We start from the raw sequence: 24,477 nt of genomic DNA on the forward strand, positions 1-24,477 counted from the left end.
GTTTTTTTTTTTTTTTCTATCTTATTTTTTTCCCCTTTTTGATCTGATTTTTCTTGTGTAGCATCATAACGTGGAAATATGTTTAGAAAAATTGCACTTCAACCTATATTGAATTGTTTGCTGTCTAGAGGAGGGGAAAGAAGAGGGGAAAGGGAGAAAAATTTGGAACACAAGGTTTTCCAAAAATGAATGCTGCAAACTATCTTTGCATGGAAAAATAAAAAAAAGGTATTAAAAAAAATTCAGGCTTTTCTTTTTAAATCATTGCTTTTGACTATATTCAGTAATTCTTATGTTTCCTGGAATTACTTTCTATGTCTGTTGTTTTTATAATGACAAATTTCACATTTTCTTCTGTTTTTCCACTTTTTTTATTTGCTTTTCTTATTTTGGTGTCTTAGTCATTAGTTTCCAGTTGTTGTTTAATTACAGTTTTTAGAATTTATTTTCTTCAGAGAGCTTTTGTTTTTCCTTTTTCCATTTGGCCAATTCTATTTTTTTAGGGAATTATTTTCCTCAGTAAAGTTGTGTGTGTTTTTCCATGTTATTGACTCTTTTTTTCCATGATTCTCTTGAATTTCTCTAATTTGCTTTTTTAAAATCTATTTTAAGCTCTTCTAGGAATTCTTTTTGGGCCTGACATTTTTCTTTGAGGCTTTACATGTGACCATTTTAATGCTATTTTTCCTTTCTAAGTTTATACCTTGAGCCTCTCTAGCTCTATCCCTATCTGCACAGTAATTTTCTCTAGACAAATTCTTTTTTGCTCATTTTTTATGCCTTTTTTTGTGGCTTGGTTTTATTATATTAGAGTTGAGCTCTGATCCTGCATTGTCCCAAGCTTTTGGTGCTGGGGCTTTGGATCTTACTGCCAACTTTCACTGGTCTTAGTTGTGGCTTTCCCTGCAGGGCTTACTTCTCTTCTGGGTTATACTGAGAGGTGCTGGGGTTGGGACTTCCCAGTTCTCCTACCTAGGTGTGGGCTTTAATTACTGGCCAGTTCCAGGGGTGGGGCCTTATTACTGGATTGCTATGGTAACAGAGTCTTTCACATGACTGGCCCTAGAGGAGGAATTATTTTGCGCATCTGCTGCAGGGATGGGACCCTGCAGCAGGATTAGTATGTGGGCTGGTTAACCGAGGCAAAGCCTCCCTGGTGGATTACTTCAGGCTTGGAGCTTTGCTGCAGATCCCCTGCTGTGAGGCTGACTGGTTGCTGCTGCTTTGGACTTTACTCCCATCTCCCCCCAGAGAAATAGACCTTTCGGTTCTTTCCTTATTGTATCATCTTGTCACTGGAAGTATGGCTCTTCATTTTATTAAGGGGGAAAACATAGGCCCAGAGATTTAATTCAGCAAGTGACTTGTCAAAGATCATATAGGAGGAAGGATCAAAAGATGGATTTAAATTCTAGTCCTCTGACCCCAGAGTCAGAGGTCTTTCCTTTATACCATGTTGACTTCTGAGAATTTTTGTAACTCTTTTTCCTTAATACTTCCTTCTTCCATAATACTCTTCCTTTGCAAAGTATGAATTACATTAAAAACAGGCTTATCAACTAAGTAAGGAAACCAGCATAATCTTTTATATTTAATAGCTTTGTGACCCTGGACAAGTCACTGTCTTTTTGCCTCTGTTTCCTCAAGTACCAAAAAAAAAAAAAAAAAAAAAAAATTAAAAAAAAAATGGGGGGAGGAGAAAGATATAAATATAATACCTACCTTCCTGAGTAGATGTGAAGAATAAATGAATATTTGTCAACCACGTAGCACAGTACCTAATACTTGGTAGAGTTATAATAATAGGTATTTGTCTCCTTTTTTCCTTATTAGCTATTAGCTTCTGATTTTTTTTTTCCAAGTTAGCCTTAGAATCAGTCTAATGTAATAGAAAGAGTTCTAGTAGAATCCTAGGTTCTACTCTTGACTTTGATCATTTAAAGTCTCCATATTCTGTTTCCTCATTTGTAAAATTAAAAATTCCAATGTAAATCTATGAAAACTTCTTAGATCCTTTCAAATCTATCACTCTATGTTTTTGTGATAACAAGGATTTAAAAAAAATAATCATTCAATCTGTGAATAAATCATTTCAGCAAACATTTATTAAGTGCCTATTATATGCACTGTGTAGATATCAGTAACTAGGACTTGGCTGTATATCATTAGTACTCACTAGATCATCTAAGCTATTTATTAGATAAGTGTTATGGATGACATCAATAAAGAAAGCACTCTTGACCACAAAAACCACTAGATGATGCTACCTTTCACCAGTCTGACTTTGTCTGATTTCAGTGACTTTCTTGAATTCCTTCTCCTTAAAGGTCATGAGATCAGTTTTAGACCTTAGAAAGTTATCTAGTGCAATCCATTAATTTTATAATTGAAGTAATAAAGATGAAGAAAGTTCTTAATATTAGTCAACGGTTCAATCTTTTAATCTTTTTCCTGATTCCCTGTGTTATGAGGTCTCTAAAGAATGGGTGATATTAGAGAATTTATGTTGCAATGGGGTATGTTGGGAGTAGGGAGAATAAAAAGCCATAGGGAAAGCAGATAGTTTTCTCCTGAAATGCTGAATTCCTTTACTCTAATAGATATAACACAGGCCATTAACAGGATTTTGACATAGTCTTTTTGTGTATATATGTGGGTTTTTTTTTTTTTCTTAAGACTGCTCTCCGCCTCCAAACATCTTGCTCTCAGAATACAGAGTCCTGACTGCAAACAAACAAATCATGGAAATTAAATAGCAATAAAACTGTTGTTGGCTTCATGTAATAAATTTTATTCAGTATTTAAATGACGATTATTTCCAGAAACTTGGCAATTGTAGCCATACAAATGATGAAACTGATTCCAGTCACAGTCCATCTTTGTTTGGAAAGGAAATACCAGTAGTGTTTGAGAAATGGATTATTAAAGACCTTGGTTTGCTGAAGGTGCCTCATATGTTCTATTTGCTAACACAGCATCTTGCTGAAGAAGAAAAAAAAAAAAAAGTGAAGCTTTTCCCCTGCCCAGATTATTTTCACTACAAATCTTTAGAGCAGGAAATAAAAAACAGCTAATGGTTCACAGGGCATGTGGAATGAGTTTAAGCAAAACCAACCCATGATCCTGTTGACCGCCTCCTCTTTCCTGTGCTGTTTCGTCTATGCCTGCCTCGGAATATGTCAACAAATTTCCTTTAAGCTCAAATGGAGAAGAGAGATGGTGATTCTCTCTCTTTTTTTGTAAAGGAGTAATTCACAACAGATGTGCTTTTAAGAGCCGTACAAGTTTGTCTTGTAAAATATTTGTAAAGAAAAATAGCCTCCGGATATCATAAAGTAATCCCGGTTTGGTTCTGGAGATGTCACAAAGGGCATTGTTTCTGTAGCATCTATGTGATTCTTTTCTCACACAATTTGATTATAAATCAAAGTTGTTTTGTACTGAGGGTTGTGTTGCCAATTCCGACTGAAATGCTGTAAAAGACAGTACTGGACTGAAGTAACTGCCCCATAATGCCATGTGTTTGTTTCCTAATCCTTTTAAAAGCAGAATCATTTTATGGCACTATTTCTGCTTAGGTGGGATTTTATGTAAATCAGGAAAAGGGAACTTTCATTTAAAAGCGGTATTATTAGGACCAATCTAGAAGGAAGGGTTCAAATAGTTTAAGTAAATCCAGTGATTTAATGGGTACTTAACCAGCTTTAAATTTCCACATGAAAACACTGGCTAAAAAAAGCAGATACTGGGTCTAACTCCAATCTATATATACCTTTTACTAGCCCATGTTATTTTCTCCCCCCAGGACATTTGGCTAAAGTCTTAAGTTAAATTGTGTGTCATATATTTTGGTCATATTTGTTTTATGATAATTTATTATTTCTTTTTCTAAAATGGGACTATTTAAATAATTTATTTCCTCTTCTGTTAATCTGGGCAATCTATATTTTTGTAGGTATTCCTGTTTCACTTAGATTATCAAATTTGTTGATGTATAGTAGAGCAAAATAACTCCTAATTATTGCTCTAATTTCCTCTTCATTGATGGAAAGTTCTCTCTTTTTATTTTTGAGACTAATAATTTTATTTTCTTCTTTCCTTTTTCTAATCAAATTGACTAAAGGTCTATCTATTTTGTTGTTTTTTTTTTTTTCATAAAACCAACTCTTAGTTTTATTTAATTCAATGGTTTTCTTATTTTCAATTTTATTAATTTCCCCTTTTATTTTCAGAATTTTAAATAGTTTCCAATAAGTTTTTTTTAATTAATAATGATAATAGTAACTCACTTATATGGCACTTTAGTTTTTATAAAGTTTATGAGCTATGACAGAGCCCAAGTTAACCACAGAGATCAGAATTTGAATGTGTGAGCATGGACAGGTCACTTATCTATCTTCTTAGACCATCTTCATCTATAAAGTAGACCCTATATTTTGTTCAGGGGAAGAGGGAAGAAGCATATATACTTATATGCCTACTATATGCCAGGTACCATGTTAGCATTAGAGATTGTGAGCTTGGTTAATTCATCAGTTAGGTTAGTGGTAATAACAATAACTATTATGATAATTAAAATGGCATATTACTTTAATCTTTAAATACTTTTAATACTTTAAAATTTGCATAGCAGTTTACAGATATTTCATTCTGGTAGGTGCTATTATTATCCTCATTTTATAGAAGAAAACAAACTATTCAGAGAGTAAGTAACTTGCCCAGATCACATAGGTAATAAATAACTAAGGTAGGATTTGCATCCAGGTTTTTTCCCTATTTTTAAAAGCATAACATTTTGAAAACAATAACTTTGGAAAAAAAATTTTTAAATGAAATTTATTATGAATTGGTTTAAAGTAGTATTTGATAAAGACTTTTGTGATAGCCTTTTTGGACAAGATAGAATGTTTAGATCTGGAACACTAACAAATAATGGACCGATGATGGTTGAGGTTCAATTTAAGCTTAAGTTTTCCTAAATCCAGGGTTAGCACTCTATCTACTGTACCATTTCACTGCTTCTAAATAGCATTTTACATCTGAAGTTAGGAAGCCCTGAATTCCAATCCAGCTTCAGATATTTACTAGGCAATTTGCTTAGTTTCCTCTGTTTGCCTCAGATTCCTTGAATGTAAAATGGGTATCCTAATAGCATCTATTTTAGAGGACTGTTTTCAGGATAAAATGAGATAATATTTGTCAAGCCTTTAGTACTTGGTACATTTAATAAATCACTTAATAAGTGCTTTTTCCTTTCTCAATGCATATTCCAAATGTAATCCTAGTGAACTCTGCCCTGGTCAAATTTCATCCTGAGTGCTGTGTTCTGTGTTGGGGAGCATATATTATGAAGGACAATGACAGTTTGGAATGTGTCCAGAGAAAGGTGAACAGAATATTCAGAAGACTATGCCACACAAAGAAATGTTGAAGGAATTAGGAATGTTTAGCTTAAAAAAGAGAAGACTTAGAGGGGAACTTTTTTTTTTTTTAAAGTAGGTGTTTGAGGGACTATTTTGTTAGACAGATTGGGCTTTCTCATTTGGCCCCAGAAGGCTGGTATAGTTGCAATGAATGCAAATAAAGAGCTAGATTTCAGCTTGATATAAAGAGAAAGACTTCTTAACAATTAAAACTGACATCCACTTTGGGAACTATGATTGCAGAATATGGTGTGTATTGTCAGACCTGGTTTCTGTGTTGATTGATTTTGTTTAACTATTATAAGGAAAGATTCACTGTACATCTTGGGATAAAATAGCATATCTACAAATGATTGCAATATTTTTAAAAAGGAATTAATTAAAAGTAAATTAAAAGTTCACATTTATATAGCACTATAATATTTATAAAACACTTTCCTCATAACAACCTTATATCAGGATAGCAAAGTATTTAATCTCATTTATAGATAAAGATCCAGAAAAATTAAATTATTTGATCAGGGTCATATAGCTACAGAATAAAGAACTGAATGCATTTCTCCTGAATCTGAGTCTTATCACTTTCTCCACTATACTATGCTGCCTATATTTATCCAAATATTCAAAGACTATAATTATAATCCTCCAAATACACTCTATTCCAAAATTTCTTAAACTGTGGATTGCAACTCTATACAGGGTAACAGAACTGAATGTGGAGGTCTCAAAGTTATGATTTATTATTTATTATCTGGGGTCTCAGAAAAATTTCTTGCATGAAAAGGGGTTGTGAGTAGAAAAAGTTTAAAACATACTTTATTCCAGGTCAAAAATCCATAGTTCCTTTCCTGGATCATCATATAACTTGCTTTAGGTTTACTTGCCATTTTGGTTGCTTTTTATATACTCTAAGAATACTTCCATACTTTGGGAAGTGCCCTTCCTAAAATATGACATCCAAGAATCAATACAGTACTTCAAGCATGATCTGACCATGACAGAAAATAGTAGAGCAATAATTTCCTTTGCTCTGTTCATTGATTTTGTTAATATGTAAGATTTTTTAGCTGCCATCTTACAGCATTGACTCATTAAATTTATAATTCATCAATCCCCCTTTAAGACTATGGTATTTGGTTTGGGCAAGTGTTATTTTAATTATACAAGGGGAAAAAAAAATCTGAAGTATAGAAATAGTTAATGATTTGCCTAATTCTAGCACCAGAAACAGATTCCTGGTCTCCTAAGCCTTAGCCTGATGTGCTTCTCATTTCACCATCATCTATCTTCTTCTGATAAGGGAATTATTGTGAAATGTCATCTAAGGTGCAACTAGGTGGCACAGTGAGTGTTGGGGCTGGAGTCAGGAAGATTAATCTTCTTGAATTCAAATCTGGCTTACAAAAATTAATAATTGTGTGACCCTAGGCAAGTTGCTAAATACTGTTTGGCTCAGTTTCCTCATCTATAAAATAAACTGGAGAAGGGAATGTCAATCACTACATATCCTTGCTAAGAAAACCCTGGATAGATTAATGAAAAGTTGGACATGAATGAAAATTAATTAAATAGCAACAATATCATCTAAGACAAGGCTTCTTAAGCCCTTTCCACTTGCCCTTTTTACTCAAGAAATTTCTATGTAACCCCAGGTAGAAAGATATAGAAAACAGATGAAAATCAAACAAATCAAACATTTTCTCATAACAGATCATTGTTTTGCAACCCCCACATTCAGTTACAAGACCCATATGGGGTCATGACCCATAGTTTAAGAAGCTGGGATCTAAAGTACAACTCAAGTTGTCGATTTTCTATTGTCTATCAGATTTCTCAATTAATATTGGGGAATATCTCTTGTCATGAAGAGATTGTGTTTTGTTTTGTGTGTATAAGCTATCCCACAGGGCATGAGCTGAGGTCTCCTGAAAATATCTTGGGAAGTATTAATAGTTCATCAATGAAGGACTTGGAATTTTGGGATGAGGCAGCAAATCCTTTTGGACCCAAGGTAGGCAGAGCCCTTCCCTAAAGGGGCCCCTAGCTCTGGATCCATTCTTAAGGACCAGAATCTATCCCAAAAGTCCTGGCCCCCAAAGAGAGGGATAAGATACTTTTTGTCACATTTTCTGGATCTTTATGCCATCAATTAAGACAATTTGGCTTATGTCTAGAGTTTTCCTGCAAAGGTGTTATAAAAATCAGGTATAGGACAACTATATATTTTTTCATACTAAAGAAATGATTAATATACAAATGTTCCTAAATTCATATTGGTGAAGAGTTAAGCAAGCAGTAAAAATTTATCACTATTAGTATATTCTTCTACTTAAAACAACTTAAGACATTTTGCAAGACTGTTAAATTTTCATTTCTCCTCTATCTTGCCATTGTTATCCTCAAGGAAGATACATGTCTTCTGGTAAGCAATGAAAAGGATCTTGTCTTCTCCAAGAAGGTTGTTGTTATAGAACACTCTCATTGATAGTCAACTTTGTTTGAGGGATTAGACATTTATTTATTTTGTTTATTTATTTATTTATTTTTGCTGGAGGCAATTTGGGTTAAGTGACTTGGCTAGCTAGGAAGTATTAAGTGTCTTGGTTTGGATTTGAACTCAGGTCCTCGTGATTTCAGGGCTGGTGCTCTATCCATTGCACCATGTAAGTGCCCTGGGATTAGACGTTTTTAAACTCTTAGGGTAGCCATTCCCTAAAAGTCCATCTTGGTAATTTCTACTTAGGAATTATTTTATATCCTGCTATTTTGCTAAATATTATTAATTGTTTCAACTAATGTTTTGATTGAGTTTTGAGGACTTTCCAAGTATATTATCTTATCATATGCACAAAAGAAGCAGTTTTATTACCTGATTTCCTATTGTTTCCTCCTATTTTTTTCTTCTCATTAATTTTACTAGGATTTCCAACACAATATTGAATAAGATTGATGGTAATGGACATCTTTGTTTCACACTCGTTCTTATTGTAAAGCCCTCTGGCATATCCTCATTACAAATAATGCTTGCTGGTTTTATATAAATGCTTTTTTAACAACTTAAAATCCGTTTATATCTATAAGTTCAATTGTTTTTAATAGAAATGGGTGTTTTACTTTATCAAAAGCTTTTTCTGTATCTATTGACATAGTCATATAATTTTTGTCACTTTTATTATTGATATAATCAATTATGTTAATAGTTTTCCTTATGTTAAACCATCCTTGCATTCCTGGTATAAATCCTGCTTAGTCATAAGGCATAATCTTTAATATATTGTTGTAATCTTTTAGCTAATGTTTTATTTAGGTTTTTTGCACTTAAATTCATTAATGAAATTGGTCTATAATTTTCTGTTTTTTACCTTTCATGGTTTAGGTGTCAGTATCATATTTGTTTCATAAAAGGACTTTGATAGGACTGATTCTTTGCATATTATTCTAAATAATTTACTTAATGTTGGAATTAGTTGGTCTAAATGTTTGAAAGAATTCATTTATAAATGTTTGGTCTTGGTGCTTTTTTCTTAGGAAGCTCATGGCTTAGCCACTTTTTTTTTTTTTCCTAAAAAAGATCTACTTAGATATTCTTTTTCTTCTTCTAATCTAGGTGCTTTGTTTTTGTAAATAGTCTTCTATTTCACTTAAATTGTTAGATTTATTGACATAATCTGCTAAAAAAGATGTATAGGATATTTTACATACATATTTATACATATTTGTGTCTAATGGTAGCACTCTTTAGGGGGAAATGAAAGAGAAAAAATTATACTATAACTTTATCATCTATTTTTAAAAGCAGTAACATATTGTACACAATAGATTTGCAGTTTCATGTATAATCATCTTTCCCCCCCCTATTCTATTATATTAGGGCAATGCTTTTTTTATTTTTTAAATTCAGAATAAAATAAATTTTCAAAAAATGGAAAAATGTGAGGTAGATTGATTTTTTTTCCTTGTAATCAAGATTTTTATTAGTTATTTGGTGATCAGTACACAGATACTATGAATAAGTTATATATCTTTTAAGGTATGGATTAAAATATCTAAAACCAAAACCAAAACCAAACCAAATCAAACCAAACAAAAAAGACTGTTATTTAAGGAATCCATACTTAGAACAAATACAAAACAGAAGAAGTAGTTCTAATGCTTTGAGACCTACTCTCAGGCTTAATTTAGCCAGTCATAAGTTGGATGTCCTGGGTGAACAAGGCACCATTTCTAGTTCTCACATGAAACCCCAGAGAGAGAAAAAGGGAAAAAGCTCTTTTTTTGCCACAAATCCAAGAGAAAGAGAAATGGAAACAACAAAACCAAAAAAAAAAACAAAAAAACCCAGAGGGTAGAGTCATTCCTTTTAAAATCTACTAGTAGAAAATTTCTCCTAGTTAAAAGGTTATTCTTTTTGATGCAGTTTTGAAAGGAATGAGAAAGAAAAGGTTTATGACCAAAAAGCCAGGTTCTAGGTTCTGTTGTGTTATCCCAAAGAAAGCCAAGTCTTTCAGCATTGAGCCTCACATATCCTAAGAAACTGTCTGGAGAGTTTAGTGCATATTCTATGGAGTGTTCCCCAGCCCAGTCACCTATGTACATAAGTATCTGATTGGTAGTGAAAAATCCAGGACAAATGTTGATTTGATCACACTTTGGTTTGTTCACACAATGCTAAAGTAAATAGATGTGGTGATTTGGATAGCTTTCTAATGGCTTCATGAAAAAAGAATGCTGTATTTGGAAGGGGATGACCTGTGTCTGAATCTCAGTTTTTTTACTTACTCCTTGTATGACCTTGGGCACTTAGCCTATCTTAGTCTATTTCATCATCCACAAAATGAGATTGGATTTGATGTCTCTAAGATTCTATTCAGATTTTTCATAATAGGTTTTATAAATTTGACTTTATTGTTCAATCATCAAACACTTTTTTCCCCTTTTTCCCAAACCCTCAAGAAAAAAATCTCTGGTGACAAATATGTATAACTAAGCAAAACAAATGTCTTTTACTAGACATATTAATAAAAAGTGTGGTTCATTCTTCATATAAGTCCATTACTTCTCTGCCAGGAAGTTAGTTGCATTCATCTTTGGAATCCTGGCTAATCATTGCATTGATCAGAGAATTTGGAAGTCTTTCAAAATTGTTCACTTTTACAATATTGTTATACTATAAATTGCTCCCTTGGTTCTGCTCATTTAATTTTGCATTTATTTCTCATGCTTCCCTGAAACTATCTCTTTTGTAATTTCTTGCAGCTTAATAATATTCTGTTACTATTTTTTGTTATTCATTTTATAATTTATACTAATATTACAATATTATTCCATATACCATTACTTTTTCAGCCATTCCCCAATTGAAGAGTAGCCTCATTATAAGAGTTTATTCCTTTTTTTTTTTTTTTTTTTGCCTAAGTAATTTGTTCCTTCAAAAAGAGGATCTGAAATTCAAGAACTCACCCTTCCTTATTTATGGGCATGATTCATGCCTCATTCAAGTAAAATTCATTTATTTGGAAGTTTTATATTTCTTACCTTTTAAAAAAATGGATTGTTTCTATTTTAGTTAATAGACACCTAGTGGATTGGTTGGAAAAGGTAGCAAGTGATTTTGTTTTCCTTCTGGTATTAATAGGGTTTTATTCCTTGTATACATATATAAATTCAAGGTCATGCATCTTGGTATTTCTCTGTCTCTCTTCTTTTCCAGTGATGTGTCATCTCTTTCCTAGTTCCCATTTTTCTGAGAAATGCATTACCTAACAAATAAACCTGTATCTCACTCTGGCCCGTCAGTGTTTTTCTCCTTATAATCATTATTTTCTTTTAAAAATACAGGTAAATAATTAATAATAATACATTCCCTTTAAGTCTTAAAATCACTAAAATATGGAAAATGTACATTCTAGAGAAAAAAAAAAACATTGAAAAGCATAGACCTAAGTTACATCAGAGGAAGGAAAAACTTGGATCAGGTAAATGCTCATTCTGCACAAAACATATGCCATGTCAGCAAAAGGAAAAAATAAGATCTTGTCTGTGTAACATTATAAAGAATCTACCATCATTCTCTAAAATAAAAACTGACAAGTTAACACTAAGTCATCTGGAGTAAAACTGAGCATGCATAAAAGGTTTCCATATATTGGAAATTCTTATTAAGATGTCAAAATTTCCCTGTTTCATTTGAACAAAAAAAAAAAAAAATCAGATAAATAGAAAATATTCTCCCTAGTTAAACAAAGAACCATATCCATTGGTTTAAAAGAGAAAAAGAATATTCCCATTATATTGCATACATTGTTGGTCTTATTATCTTTAATATCTCAAGAAATTCTTGCAAGTCTTGATAGTTGTTAAAGCTGCAGAAAAATATATACATACATATACACAAGTGTATATTTTGTTTGTGCATATATACACATATGTAGTTGTATATGTATACATACATGCACATATACATAGACTTTTTTTTTTTTTATCTGTACCTTTCATTTAATTAGTTCAGGGAATTCTTTCTAAGAAAACTTCCCCCTCCCTATGATCAGCCACTGTTATGAAATTTATAGTCTTTCAGAGGTACCCAATGCTTTAGTGGCTTTGCCCAGAGTCCCACAGCTAGTTTATGTCAGAAGCTACTTTTGATCTCATGTCTTCTTGATTGGAGGTTACTCTATCCACTCTACCACATTGCCTCTTTTACATCTGACATCAGAAAATACAATGTACCAAGAAAAGTAACAATGAGTTAATAAAGTCAGCACAGAATTTCATGGCTAGTCAAAGTTACATGTGCAGCTAGCTTTTCATTTATTTGAAGCCCCGTCTTTGAAAATTTCCTGTGTTTCAAATTTCAGAATCCACAGAAATGTTTCCATTGTGAAGGAGGAGAAAACATTGTCATTTCTTTTTACGCTCTGATCCAATTTTGCCTCTGTCCCTAAGTTGGAAGAGTATTTCAAGGAGTGATGCTATGGAATGTCATTTCCTAATAAATCCTTTGGATTCATGCTGCTATCTGTACAGTAAAACTCCCATTGCTTACATTGGACATTAGCATATACTATTAATCAGACATGTTTAAATGATTTAAAACACAGTGTTTGTTATCAAATTAGAAAACTTGTCTAATCAATCTTTTGTCAAAGCTTTTTATTTATTTATTTTTAATAAATAAAAATCTATTTTTTTTTTTTAAGGATGTGTGTGTGGGGAAACCTCTTGAATCAAATATGTATAGTCAAACAAAACAAATTCTCCCATTGGTTATGTCTAAAAATATCTCCTCATCCAGCAACAGAAGTAAGAGAGCTAAAGTTGAGATAGATACCAAGCTATGTTCCTTTATTAGCTTTTTTTTTTTTTTTTTTTTTTTTGTGGGAAGCATGTTAAATCTGAAAGCTTACATTTTGTTAAAACAAATCCTAGAATTGCTGACACAGAGTATCAAATTCACAGCACCTCTAAATTTTCAATGAGGCTTAGTGAATTTCTGAGGAGGGTAGATGTAGAGTAGCCTTCATTATAATTCACATACTTTGAAATGTTAGAAATTGCTTTCTCTTACCAGTTATATGCTTTCAAGTTACAAAAATGGTTTGTGTAATTCTGAGTGACTTAACTTAAAGAAAATGCACCAAGAACCTCCATCTGAAACTAAATCCTTCAGGGGTCTATTTGTTGAAAGGAAAGAGCTTTAAAGAAACAAACTTTACCTTTTTTCCTATAATAGTTTTACCTTAACAAAACAAGATAAAACAGTATTTCTCCAAATACCTGTTGGACATTTGGAAAGATATTCAAGGGCAGGGCCAGCAGTAGACAAAATCATTGATATGAACATTTTTCTTAAGTCTCTGTTCTACATTTACCTCCTTTTGGTACCTCTTTGGGAATCAAAACCTTAATAAGAAGAATCCTAGGGTTAAGATGGATGTATGAATAAACATATAATATATGAGCCATGTGGTGTGCTAAGCAAGTTTTAGAGAAAAAGCAAAAATATGCTGTGCTCTCAAGAAGCTTACATTTTTATTGCAGGGGGGAATGGGAGCAAAAACAGTGCCTGCAGGGAAGAGGCAGGGGTATTAGAAAAATAGATTTCTCAGGAACTAGGTCTGAGGTGATTTGATCATAGCTCCAGAACTAGAGGAGAGAATATATATTATGAGACTGAAATCCTTGAGAATATAATTGGGAAATAACCAGAGAAAAAAATCTTGGATGGGTCCTTCCTGAAAGTAGATGAGGTGATGTTGTGGATAGAGCACTGACTCTAGAATCAGGAGGACCTTAGTTCAAACCCATTTTCATATTCTTACTTGCCTATGACTCTGCCTCCAAAAACATGAAGAAAATAAAGAAATAGTGGGCCAGTTAAGACAGTCAATATTCAAATCCACTGACCCCAGATGAGAAGTTCCAGATATGAAAGCACATCGTACCAAGATACTGTTTTTGTCTTAAATGCCTGTTGACCTTCAATAATCAGAGATACGCCACCAAAGAAGGAAACCAGTGTTCTTACCAAGAAAGAATATAGTTATCATCATCAGTCAGAATGTAAGCACGCTGAAAACCTCTTCTTGGCTTGCTTGTGTTCTGCTTCCCAAGTATATTCAGAATTTCAAATGATTGGAAAATATCTTTGAGAGGCTTAGGGGAGAAAGAACTGGCCTTGGAGTTAGTAAGCCCTGATATCAAATCCTCCATTCTCTCAAACATACTATTAATCTAGGCAAGTTTCAGCCTTCAGATATCTAAGACTAGAAATGGCATAGTAGTTATTAGAGGGAATTTGCTCACTGGTAAGAAGGCAAATGAAATTACCCGTTTGACCATCCTACAAATTCCATCTTTAGAGTGAATGCTAATGGACCAGGTATTCCCAATATGTGCACCATTTCTTTCTTGTAAAATGGACACATTGACTCTCTCAGCCATTATGATACTCTTTTTAAAGTTATAGCCTCAGTGAATGGAGTGATACCCTGCTGAACTGAAAGAATGGATGTGGTGTTTTTTTTTGTTTTTTTTTTTTTTTTACCAGAAAGCTTTAGCCACTAAGGAACAATTTAAGCCCTTGAAAAAAATCTGGTATAATTTGTTGATAACATAAATATTATACTACAGCACAGACAGATGTGAGGAAGACTCTTTGGTACTGCCTTACAGTTGTTTATGATGTTTTAGAGGAAATTTAAAAATCTAACAAATAAAAAATCGCTTAAAAATTATACTGAATCATTAGAAATGGTTTTGCAATATAAATCTCACATGCTTCCTGATTTATAGCCACTGGCTGTCTTTTATGGGTAATTTTTTAAACATCTTCAGAAGAAACTTTAATAATGCATTTTTAAAGTAGTGTCACTAGTGAACCTTTGGATGATTAAATACTGTATGATATTTCCTTCATCCAAGCTGGTTTATAAAGGAAAGCAAAAATGACAATAAAAGAAATGTACCAATTTATTCTCTACTAATAAAGTATTGAACATTAAGAGAAAAAAAAAGTATGAAATATTGGAATGCAACACGGAGCAATTCCATTACCCATTGCAGTTTTGGGTCATATACTGTATATAAAGAGTAATTACTTCATTCATTGGAGACCACAGTGGAGGGAGGCAGTTTGTGATAAAAGAGATTTTAATATAAAATTTCTATTCCAAACTACTTGCTTTTCAAAGCTTTGCTAACATTGCAAAGCATCTTCTTATTTTGGAGAAGACACTTAAAAGAAATTAAAAATAGGAAGTCAAAACAAAACAAAACAAAGCCAATACCATCAACTAATTACTTTTTAACTCTGAAGTTTTGGAGTGTTTATTAAAAATAATCTTTATAGATGAATTTCAAAGAATGTTTTCTCAGTTAACCAAGCTCTCATACAGAATGTGTACTAATGACATCTAAAATGATAGTTTCCAGAATGTTTCTTGCGTTCCATCATTGAGTTGAAGACCCCAAATTTCTTCCTCTGTCAATAATTTGGCAATTATCGTAGTCATACAAAAGAGGATAAGGTTAATAATAAGGAAGGATAGACTATAGTACCTGAAACAAAAGTTTCTTTTTTTTTTAATTTGTGTTGATATTTTTTGTCTTTATATTGCCTTATTTCTTCTCAAAGCAAAAAAGCTGATCAATACATCAAAAATTGCTATTTTATGTAATTATATATCTGTTGACTCCCCACCACCACCACCCTTCGAGTACAGGAAGTGTCTTCTTATAAATGTTATGCTTAAATCCCAAATTTGATTCCTTTTTCAAAGGGAACTAATGGAGATGCTTTATTCCATTATACATGATTAAACTTAGCCTGAATTCAAGAAAGGAAGGGCCAAAGGCCAAGGTGTTTATTGGCCCAGAATATGTTATGAAGTATACAGGAAGTAGTCTCTGGTTGTTTTTATTCTAAAGAACATAATTATGTAATTGAGTTAGATTTTTTTTTTAACTGGAGGAAGAAAAAAAGAGAAGTTGAGGCATCTTATGTTTGTGTTGGCATTCAACTTCTGAAGAGAGTAATAACATGGGAGTAGATGGTGTTTGTTTACTTTTCCTTTAGTGAGAAGTTTTATGGGATACATCTACCCTCACTGGCTGATCCTCCATTTAAACATAAATGAGGGGAATAATGTTTTGAGGTCTCCCTTGGAAATGTAATTTCAGTATGAGTATGCTGAGTCTGATTATAAATTAACTCCCATGTCACAGGCTACAAGTGATTTCAACTCCTTGGCAGAAAATATGCCAGTTGCCTTTATACATCCTCTCTGTTTTAAGGTGGCTGAAGTCCAACTGTATGAAATGTTTCGTATATAAAGTGCCAAGGGCTCCTCTGAAATGGATAGGGAGTTACATGTAAATGTGGTGGTAGCATTATTATTCTAGTTCCCTTGATTCCTTCTAGTAAGTGGAGAACTGACTGCCACATGAGGAGGTCTCAAATATTCTGGCACAATGTTCAAGTGTTCAAAGGAAGTCAAATTAATGAAATTGGATCTACCTTTCCGTAGACATTCACACTATTATGGAAGGTAGATTGGACAGTCTCCACAAAGCCAGCTGGGCAAATTTGGGTGGTACTACTTTCCAAAGCAGAATTTCAAATGGTGGAAAGACCACCACAGAGTCTTCCTTCCGCAGGGGCCTGAATTTCAATCTAAGCCTTCTACTTCAGTATGGTGCTGCTCCCTTCACAGAGCCCCAGGACTTAGTCTGTTTTTTCCCCAGAACTCAATCAGGTCCACACCCTCTCTTTTAGCTAGATCTTACCAAGAGATTTTCTAGGATTTTAAGCACAAAGATTTGTAATGCAAAGCAACCAGAGAAACTGGCAGGGATTTGGGTGGGAGGGGAAGTGGGGCAAAGTAAAAGATAAGAGGCAAAGATTATAAAGAAATGTATCTACTGGAATACATAACTTCTGGTCTACTATGAAATGTAAATATTTCAGTTTAATAATTCTTATCAACTCTTTTTCTCTTTCGCCTCCTCCCTCCAAGTCTCAAGTTTGCTCTATCCAAAGAGTTTGCTCTTTTCAATGTCCTACCTGAATTTCTGCTTATAGTACTCATTTCAATCATCCCTTCTGAAAAGGAAACAAAGTCCTACCAGTTCCCCTCACCTTCACTTTTTTTTTTTCTTTTTTCTTTCCTGAGGCTGGGGTTAAGTGACTTGCCCAGGGTCACACAGCTAGGAAGTGTTAAGTGTCTGAGATCGGATTTGAACTTCCTGAATTCAGGGATGGTGCTCTATGCACTGCGCCACCTAGCTGCCCCTCACCTTCACTTTCTAATAGTAGAAATCCCCACACTCAAATTTACATCTACACTTTCTAACTGTAAGAACTATCCACCCAATGGGACAATAGGTTTGTTGGGTTAGTTAAAATTAATTTACATTTCAAAGGAGACCTTGGAAGTGGTCACAGGTCCAAATTCCCTAACTTCTGGCTGGGAAAGTCAAAAGTCAATTATACATTTGCCCTTGGGTTAATTGCCAAATCCTTCCCCACCCTCCCTACTTTAATCTAGTTTGAATTTAGGATACTTGTACTTTTGAATTACAGAGAATTGAAAATGGTAAACTTTTTGCTAATAGCCTGAACTACTTAATCAGATAAATGCTACATGTAAGTGTTCAAATTTTACTAACCACCTGAGTTGCAACCAGTGTTCACCTAGAGACTAACAATCCTTACATATACATCTCACCTACCTCCAATATTTACACTTTTGAATTAGTAACTTATTTTCCCATTTTTTTTTTTCCTTTTCCTTGTTGCTGAGTTTTCAGAAAATACTACAAAATTTAGACTTCTGGGATTAAACTTGGGACAAGGAGCTTTGGTGAACTAGAGAGGAACCTGAGATTGATCTAGGAGCTAGTTCAAAGAAATGGGAGTCAGGGTTTGTGATTCCCTTTGTATGAATAGGAATGTTTTTATTAATAAAAACCAGGTTTTATGACTTTAAATTACTCTTAAACTATGGAAGAGCCATGTGCTTTTCTGTATCCCTACTTTTCATTTACTGATTATATACAGAAGAAAACGAGATGTGAATTCAAGGACTTAAGTTCAGTTCTCTGCTTTGCTATTTACAATCTGTCATCTTGGGTAAATCATTTTCCACCTCCTTCCCCTCTTTGAATGTTTTCAAGTCTGTTAAATATGAGAGTTAGACTAAATAATGTTAGAAGGTCCATTTTAGTTCTAAATCCTGGGATTTAATATGTAAGTATGCTTTAGTAAGTTTTATATGTTTATAAGACCCTTGTTCATAATGCTTTTAGTTTATATACATATATATGTTCAAATATGTATTTAAAAGAAAAACACTTACAAAGTCAATTAAAAGACTTCATGATAATAAAGTACCCCCTTTCTTCCCTGTAGCCTTAACACTGAATCTCTCTTTTTAATTATGTCTTAGGACAGTGAAAAAAAAGGATTCATAAATAAAATCTATGCCATCCAAGAGGTGTGTGTCAGCGTTCAGAATATCCTTGATGAAGTAGCATCCTTTGGAGAGAGGATAAAAAAGTGAGTGCTGCTGACGTGTGGGACCTGATCTCCTTTGGGAAGGGACTCCAGTTTGTTTCTAAGTGGGCAGAGTATCACCTGGTTTTCTTGTCAGAAGACTTCTGGGTGATCTATTGCTTGGTCTCATTGTTATTTACTTTGCTTTCTGCCAACTCTGGCATTTGGGAAGGTTCTTCAATTTTCATCCTGAAATTTAGCACATATTGGTTGGAATGGAATCATAGTTGCCATTTTGAAATAAAAAAAAAAAAATAACATTGTCCTTAAGTTTAGCACACTTAAAAACCAAGCCCTTTGTTCCTAAATGGAATAGAAATTGTTACAGGAAAAAAAGAAAAAAAAAAAAAAACCTGCTAAAATAAGGAATTCAAGTATTCTTGCACTTTATTTGGGGCAAGTTTTCTTCAAATTGAGGTTACTTTGAATACAAAAAGGTTTATTTTATGTAGCACCCCATGTAAGAAACTGTCTTCAGTTCTCTCCAGTTTTTGTAAATTAAATAGTGTAGGTCATAGCTGCAGGAGAAATACATTATCATCTTGTCATTTAGATTGAACACATAAATTCTGAAATTTTTTGTAGACTTTTTTTTTTTTTTTAAAGAGGCTTAAGCTAGGATGAAAAATTGGAGGCAATTTTTTGTGTTTAGTTTAATTTTGTTGCAAATATTTTAATTTACTGAAATATTCTTTATATAAACAATTTTTTAAAAAGATGCAATTTTAAAAAGATTTGTTGAAACAAAAAATTTTACTAAATATGAATGTTATTCTACTCTCCATAATGACTGCCAATGGTTTATTTTAAGCAATGATGCTGTGTGGATGGTTATATTTTCCTATGTTTTTCACTTATCCTTTTATATATTTTATTTTGAATAATTTCTTGTGTTCCACATATGCATAAGTATTGAGTTTCTGTTTGGGGAGAAACAGGGCAATCCCAATTACTGAAGCAGTCTCTCTTCTCTCCCAAATTTACCTCCAAGCAGACCTCATGAGCAGATTTCCAAGGCCCTCTTCTCATCTAATTCAGATGTTATTTCTATGCCCAAGAACCTTTCCTTCCAATCTATAAATCAGCACTCTAAAACACACAGGGTTTTAGCCTGATAATGTGCATTTTCACATTAATTATTGTTCTTTCCTTGGGCCTATCAAAGTTTGAGACTTGGAGATGGAAAAATTGTGATTTTCAGTGCAGAAACTTTGGATTATTTGCTTTAAAGTTGAGGAGAGGAGGAAGAATGAGCTCTTCCTCTACCCCCAACACTTCTGAATAGTGGGAGGCTGCCACCATGGCACAGGTGTTTGGCCAGAAAATGTACATGCCCACTTGAAGAAAAAGGCTGAGTCCTGGCTATAGAGCAGTGTGGAGGACATCTGGACTTTGCAGAGCTTTCCATGGTGTGGGCTAAATGGCAGTGTTTCAAAGCCTTGCCAACATTATGATTTCTGCACAAAGAAACTGTGGGGTACTAAAAAAGAGATGCTCCTGGGACCAAACCAGTAAAAACAGTTTGTCCTGAAAGTAGTCTCATAAAATAGCAAAGTCCCTTTCTGGACACCATCTCTTCATTAAATCATCATTGAAGAAATCTCTTTGCATTCTTGAAATTAATCAAAATCTTTTTCTCCCTCTTCTCTATCCTGTTTCCTTCTCTCCCCCTTTTTTTCCCCACCTCTTCTCTGTATCCTTGCCTCCTCTTGCCATCCCTTTTTCTTTCTCTCTCTCTTTCCAGTTCCCCATCTTAATATTTCTGTCCATTCATTCCTCTTTCCCTTAACGAGAAAAGGTTATTTGGGAATAAAGTTCTTCACATTTTAATCTAAAAAAAAGGGCAACAAGACTTTTCCCCCCTGATAATTAGTCACACTTATGGAGACTGTCTTTGCTATTTCTTTCCTACTTGTTCCTCCAAGAGGAGTAAGGCAAAATACACAGAGCCCATGCTAGGACAGCACAGAAGGAGATTTCCAGATTGGATAGTCGATGTCCTCACACATGGGGTAGTGTGATCGATAGCTCTGAGCTGAGCCACAGGAAGGCAAGCAGACCCTCAACCTTCTGTTCACTGCAGATCCAGGCAGGAGAAAGGAAATGAGCAGGTGTCCCTTGAGGAGAAAAGAAGTGATTCTACACCTTGTGACAGTTACATAATGTTCATTTTGGAAAGATGTCAAAATTGCTAGTGAAGAAAAAAGACAAACAAAAACAAAACAGCCAGACCATACCAATTATTTGAAGCAATGCATCCAAGATAATCCAACCAAAGTATCTGGGCTCTTTTGCCAGAAAGAATTATATGAGAAAAATGCCAAGAAAGAGAGAAAAAGAAAGAGAGAAAGAGAGAGAGATTTGCTTAAGAAATGGCTGCCACATCCACTTTAGTTAACCCTCTCTTGCTCCCCATCCCCACCCCCCAACCACTAACCCAACCCTTGGCATGCCTATAGGTTGGCCATACCCAGACATTCACACTTCAAGAGTAAAAACTCATGTTTCAGCCTTTATAGAGATGAGTGACTATCATAAAATTCCTTTATTTTTTCAATCAGCATAATGTTGATGGCCAACTATATTTTAGGGCTCAAGAGCCAGACAACAAGGTATATTAGTGTCCCTTTGGCAGTTTAACACTGATAAGATATTTTGAAGGATGTAGTATATATTTGAAAATGGCAACAGAACTGGGTAACCATCACTGAATGCTTCATAGAGTGTATCTGTGTTCTTTATGTCTTTCCTCTTAGAAAGCTGTCAGTGATTTTCCAGGGAACTGCTACATTACTACATGGAAGCCAAATCCTTTAAAAAATCACAAGGCCCTTTTCATCTTCTTTTCTGTATATTTCTCTGTTCTTTCTTTTTTGCCTATGTTTCATATTAACTTTCTCCCTGACTTTCTGCTTTAACTATATTTTTTAAAAAGTTATTTTATTCCTTTCTTAATTTTGGATGCAAATCCCTATTTTTAAAATTTCAGCCTTGGATCTATTCCCATTCCCTTTGCATGGAGGTGGAGGGGGGAGGTACTATTTTAAAAGAAATTCTCTTTATTCTCATCTTTTTTTTTGGCTTCTGTCCTTTACTTGCCATTCAACATAGGATTTTAGGTCTGAAAGGGACCTTAGAGGCCTTTGCTGGTGAGATTCACAAAATCTCAGAATCAGAAAGGATTTCAGTTTACCTGACCCACACCTGATCAGCCCTCTACAAAATCCCTATGAAAGAATCATCTAATTTTTCCTTAAAACATCTTTTTAGTAGCAAACAATACCTCCTGAGTTTTCACTTTGTCTTGAAATCTTCAAGTAACTGAAGAGTTAATCATGCTGTCCCCTCTTTCCTTCCATACTCACCAAGTCTTCTCTACTCCAAATTAAATATCCCTTGCTTTTTCAAGTGATGTTCATTTCCATGATCTTGAAACAGGTCTTTTATCATCCTAGGTGCCCTCCTTTGGATGTTTTCTAACTAATCAACTTTTAAAAACTTAATGTCACACAAATAGTGATGGGACTGGGACTAGAACCCAGAGCTCCATTTCTCAGTCCAGTAATCTTAATATTATATCATGGTGAAGTAGAAGTTTGAAGAAGGACATAGTGTCCTCTCCATTTAACTTTCTATCTAATTATTGTCTTTCTGATTTTAAAAAAAAGCTTTTTTAAAAAACCAACTGTATTTTCAAGAGGAAAATATTTTGTGAACTGATGAATTTTTGCAAAGCTGGAACAAACAGCTCATTTTTTTTTTCTTTACTTATATTTCTGAAAGTCAACCAAGGGAAGCAATCCCAATTTGAGGAGCAATCTGGATGTTTCATGGACCAAAGAATTCTGTGTCTTTATCTTCATGCATATTACTTCCTTGGACACATGTTAACAAATTTTCATGTGAAAAATGTGGAAGGACTGATGATTTATAAACATGTTTTATTATTACTAAGCATTAGAAAAGATTGCCTTACCTTTCTGCTTGAACAAGGGAAGAACAACATGAGTCTGCTATGGGTGGAGGAGACAAAACTGAAGATGAACCTCAAGGGTCCATGGAGTATATTGTATTGCATGTAATATCAAATATATTTCCTGCAATGCTTCTCTCTTTAGTCGGGCCAGAACCACATTGAAAACATCAGAAAACAGTTAACAAAAATAAATAAAAATATAATACAACATAGATAATGCTAATATGATATTATCTCAGTGAGCATGCAGTTTTGGGGTTCCTTCCCTATGGTTTAGTAGGGTCATTTCTATTTGAGTTTGATATCACCGTAGAAACCCACTCAGCTGGTAAGGAATGAAACCAATTTATTCCCAACTCATGATGGTAACTCTGCATCTGGTTAGAAAATAGCGAAGGCTAATTGGGCCCATTGTATAAATGTGCAGTCTGGTCACTGCTTGCTTCATCTTTGGTTAAAAGTACAAAGTGATATGATTGCTGACATACTAATTTTCCATTTAGCACATTCAACTGGACAGTCCCATTCTTAAGCTGGCTGGCAATTGCTGCCCTCTGTATGTTCACAGTCATCCTGTATTTCATTCCGCTGAGATACATCGTCCTTGTCTGGGGTAAGTAAAGCCCTTTTTTAAAAACAAAACAAAACAAAGCAAAATTGTCGGAGCTACTTAGAACAAACTATTTTCAAGGGATGAGTTATATTGTCAGTAGTTCTCTGTATTTATGGTCATGAAGCTGCTCTATGATGGAAAGAGACAAGTCAGTTAAAAATCACAACAGTGTAAAGATTTAGGCTTACCTGCAAAATGCATTTTTCTTGCCTGGCATTGTAGCTTTCATCATACTATAAACATGGGGCTGTGCACATTCTTCATATATCAAAATGTAGCTTTGTCTAGATATTACTCTGATTTATTTTCACCACTTATACACAAACAGAAGCATTTCAATCTATATAGTGCATTTAGGACAATATGCTTTTCCCCCCCTATGGTACTTTATCATCTGATAGTGTATGTAAACATGAAAGTGTATGTACATGGAATGCTATCTAAGAGGTCACCTTTAGGCTTGTGGAAAAGAACACTCAGTATTTCACAGATAAGAAACAAAAAAATCTGTTTTGTTTCTACTAAATCAGAATGTTTACCTAATACATATCTGTTTTCAAGATACTCTTTCAGTCCTGCCTTTTTCATATAGTTATTGTTAATCAACAAGCATTTATTAAGCACCTACTAGGTGCCAGACACTAACCAATCCTAACCTGCTGCTCCTAAGCCCAGACTCTCTATTTGGGAGGCTGCCTCTTTCATTGCTATCTGGAGTTAACATTTTTCCTTTCTTGACAAAATTCATGGTTTGGAAAACTCAATTTTCAACCTCCAAGGACTACTATCATATAAACCCACCAAGTTAATGATTTCAAATAATCCTTTTTCTTTGCCTATATACAAATCAGTTAGAAAAAAGTGAAAGAAATTATACTGAAGGAGAATTGTACCCTTCCCCCTCCAACTAATCTAATATGAAGCAAGACACCAAAATGGGTCATGAACTTCAAAAAAGCATCAGGCTGTCAAAAGGAAAAAAGAACAGAGCAAACTATAGAAGAGGGCTTTTAATATTTTCTTTTATATTGAAAGAACTTTATGGCAATCTACTTAGATAAAATGATCAGGGACATTAGGGATATTCTGTTTCCAAACTCAAGTGTTTTCAAGTTTGGAGAAGCTGTAGATCCAGTATCTTTTGGACTCTTGACCCCTAAAAACTAAAACAAAACCCGGGATGGTTTCTAGAATCCTATAATTTAAAGAAACTCCAAGCTATGACATTGCTCTTACCACAAGAGGGAAGAATGAGCAAGAGCAGTCCCACTGTATTTACTGAATATTTAGTTTCTCATCTTTCATTCATTTCTATATTTAAAACAGATGCTGTTTTACTGAAGGAATTAGGAAGGGATGTCACCTTAGGGCAGTTTATTACCTCCAGTCCAAGTTGGGTTAGACCTGACCC

At 34.0% G+C, this 24,477-nt stretch overlaps 1 protein-coding gene across 12 annotated transcripts in view; it reads left to right on the forward strand.

The window, feature by feature from the left end:
- The window catches only part of MCTP1 (multiple C2 and transmembrane domain containing 1), a 722,542-nt gene that overhangs the window by 695,450 nt on the left and 2,615 nt on the right, over positions 1 to 24,477 (forward strand). For all 12 annotated transcript variants that reach the window (XM_074282070.1, XM_074282074.1, XM_074282073.1 and 9 more), the window contains 2 exons: positions 18,371 to 18,480; positions 22,957 to 23,066. In XM_074282070.1, coding sequence (XP_074138171.1) covers positions 18,371 to 18,480; positions 22,957 to 23,066 — 220 coding nt within the window. The remainder of the gene's footprint in view (positions 1 to 18,370; positions 18,481 to 22,956; positions 23,067 to 24,477) is intronic.

The sequence above is a fragment of the Sminthopsis crassicaudata genome, chromosome 1 (genome assembly GCF_048593235.1).
Source record: "Sminthopsis crassicaudata isolate SCR6 chromosome 1, ASM4859323v1, whole genome shotgun sequence".
Lineage (NCBI taxonomy): Eukaryota > Metazoa > Chordata > Mammalia > Dasyuromorphia > Dasyuridae > Sminthopsis > Sminthopsis crassicaudata.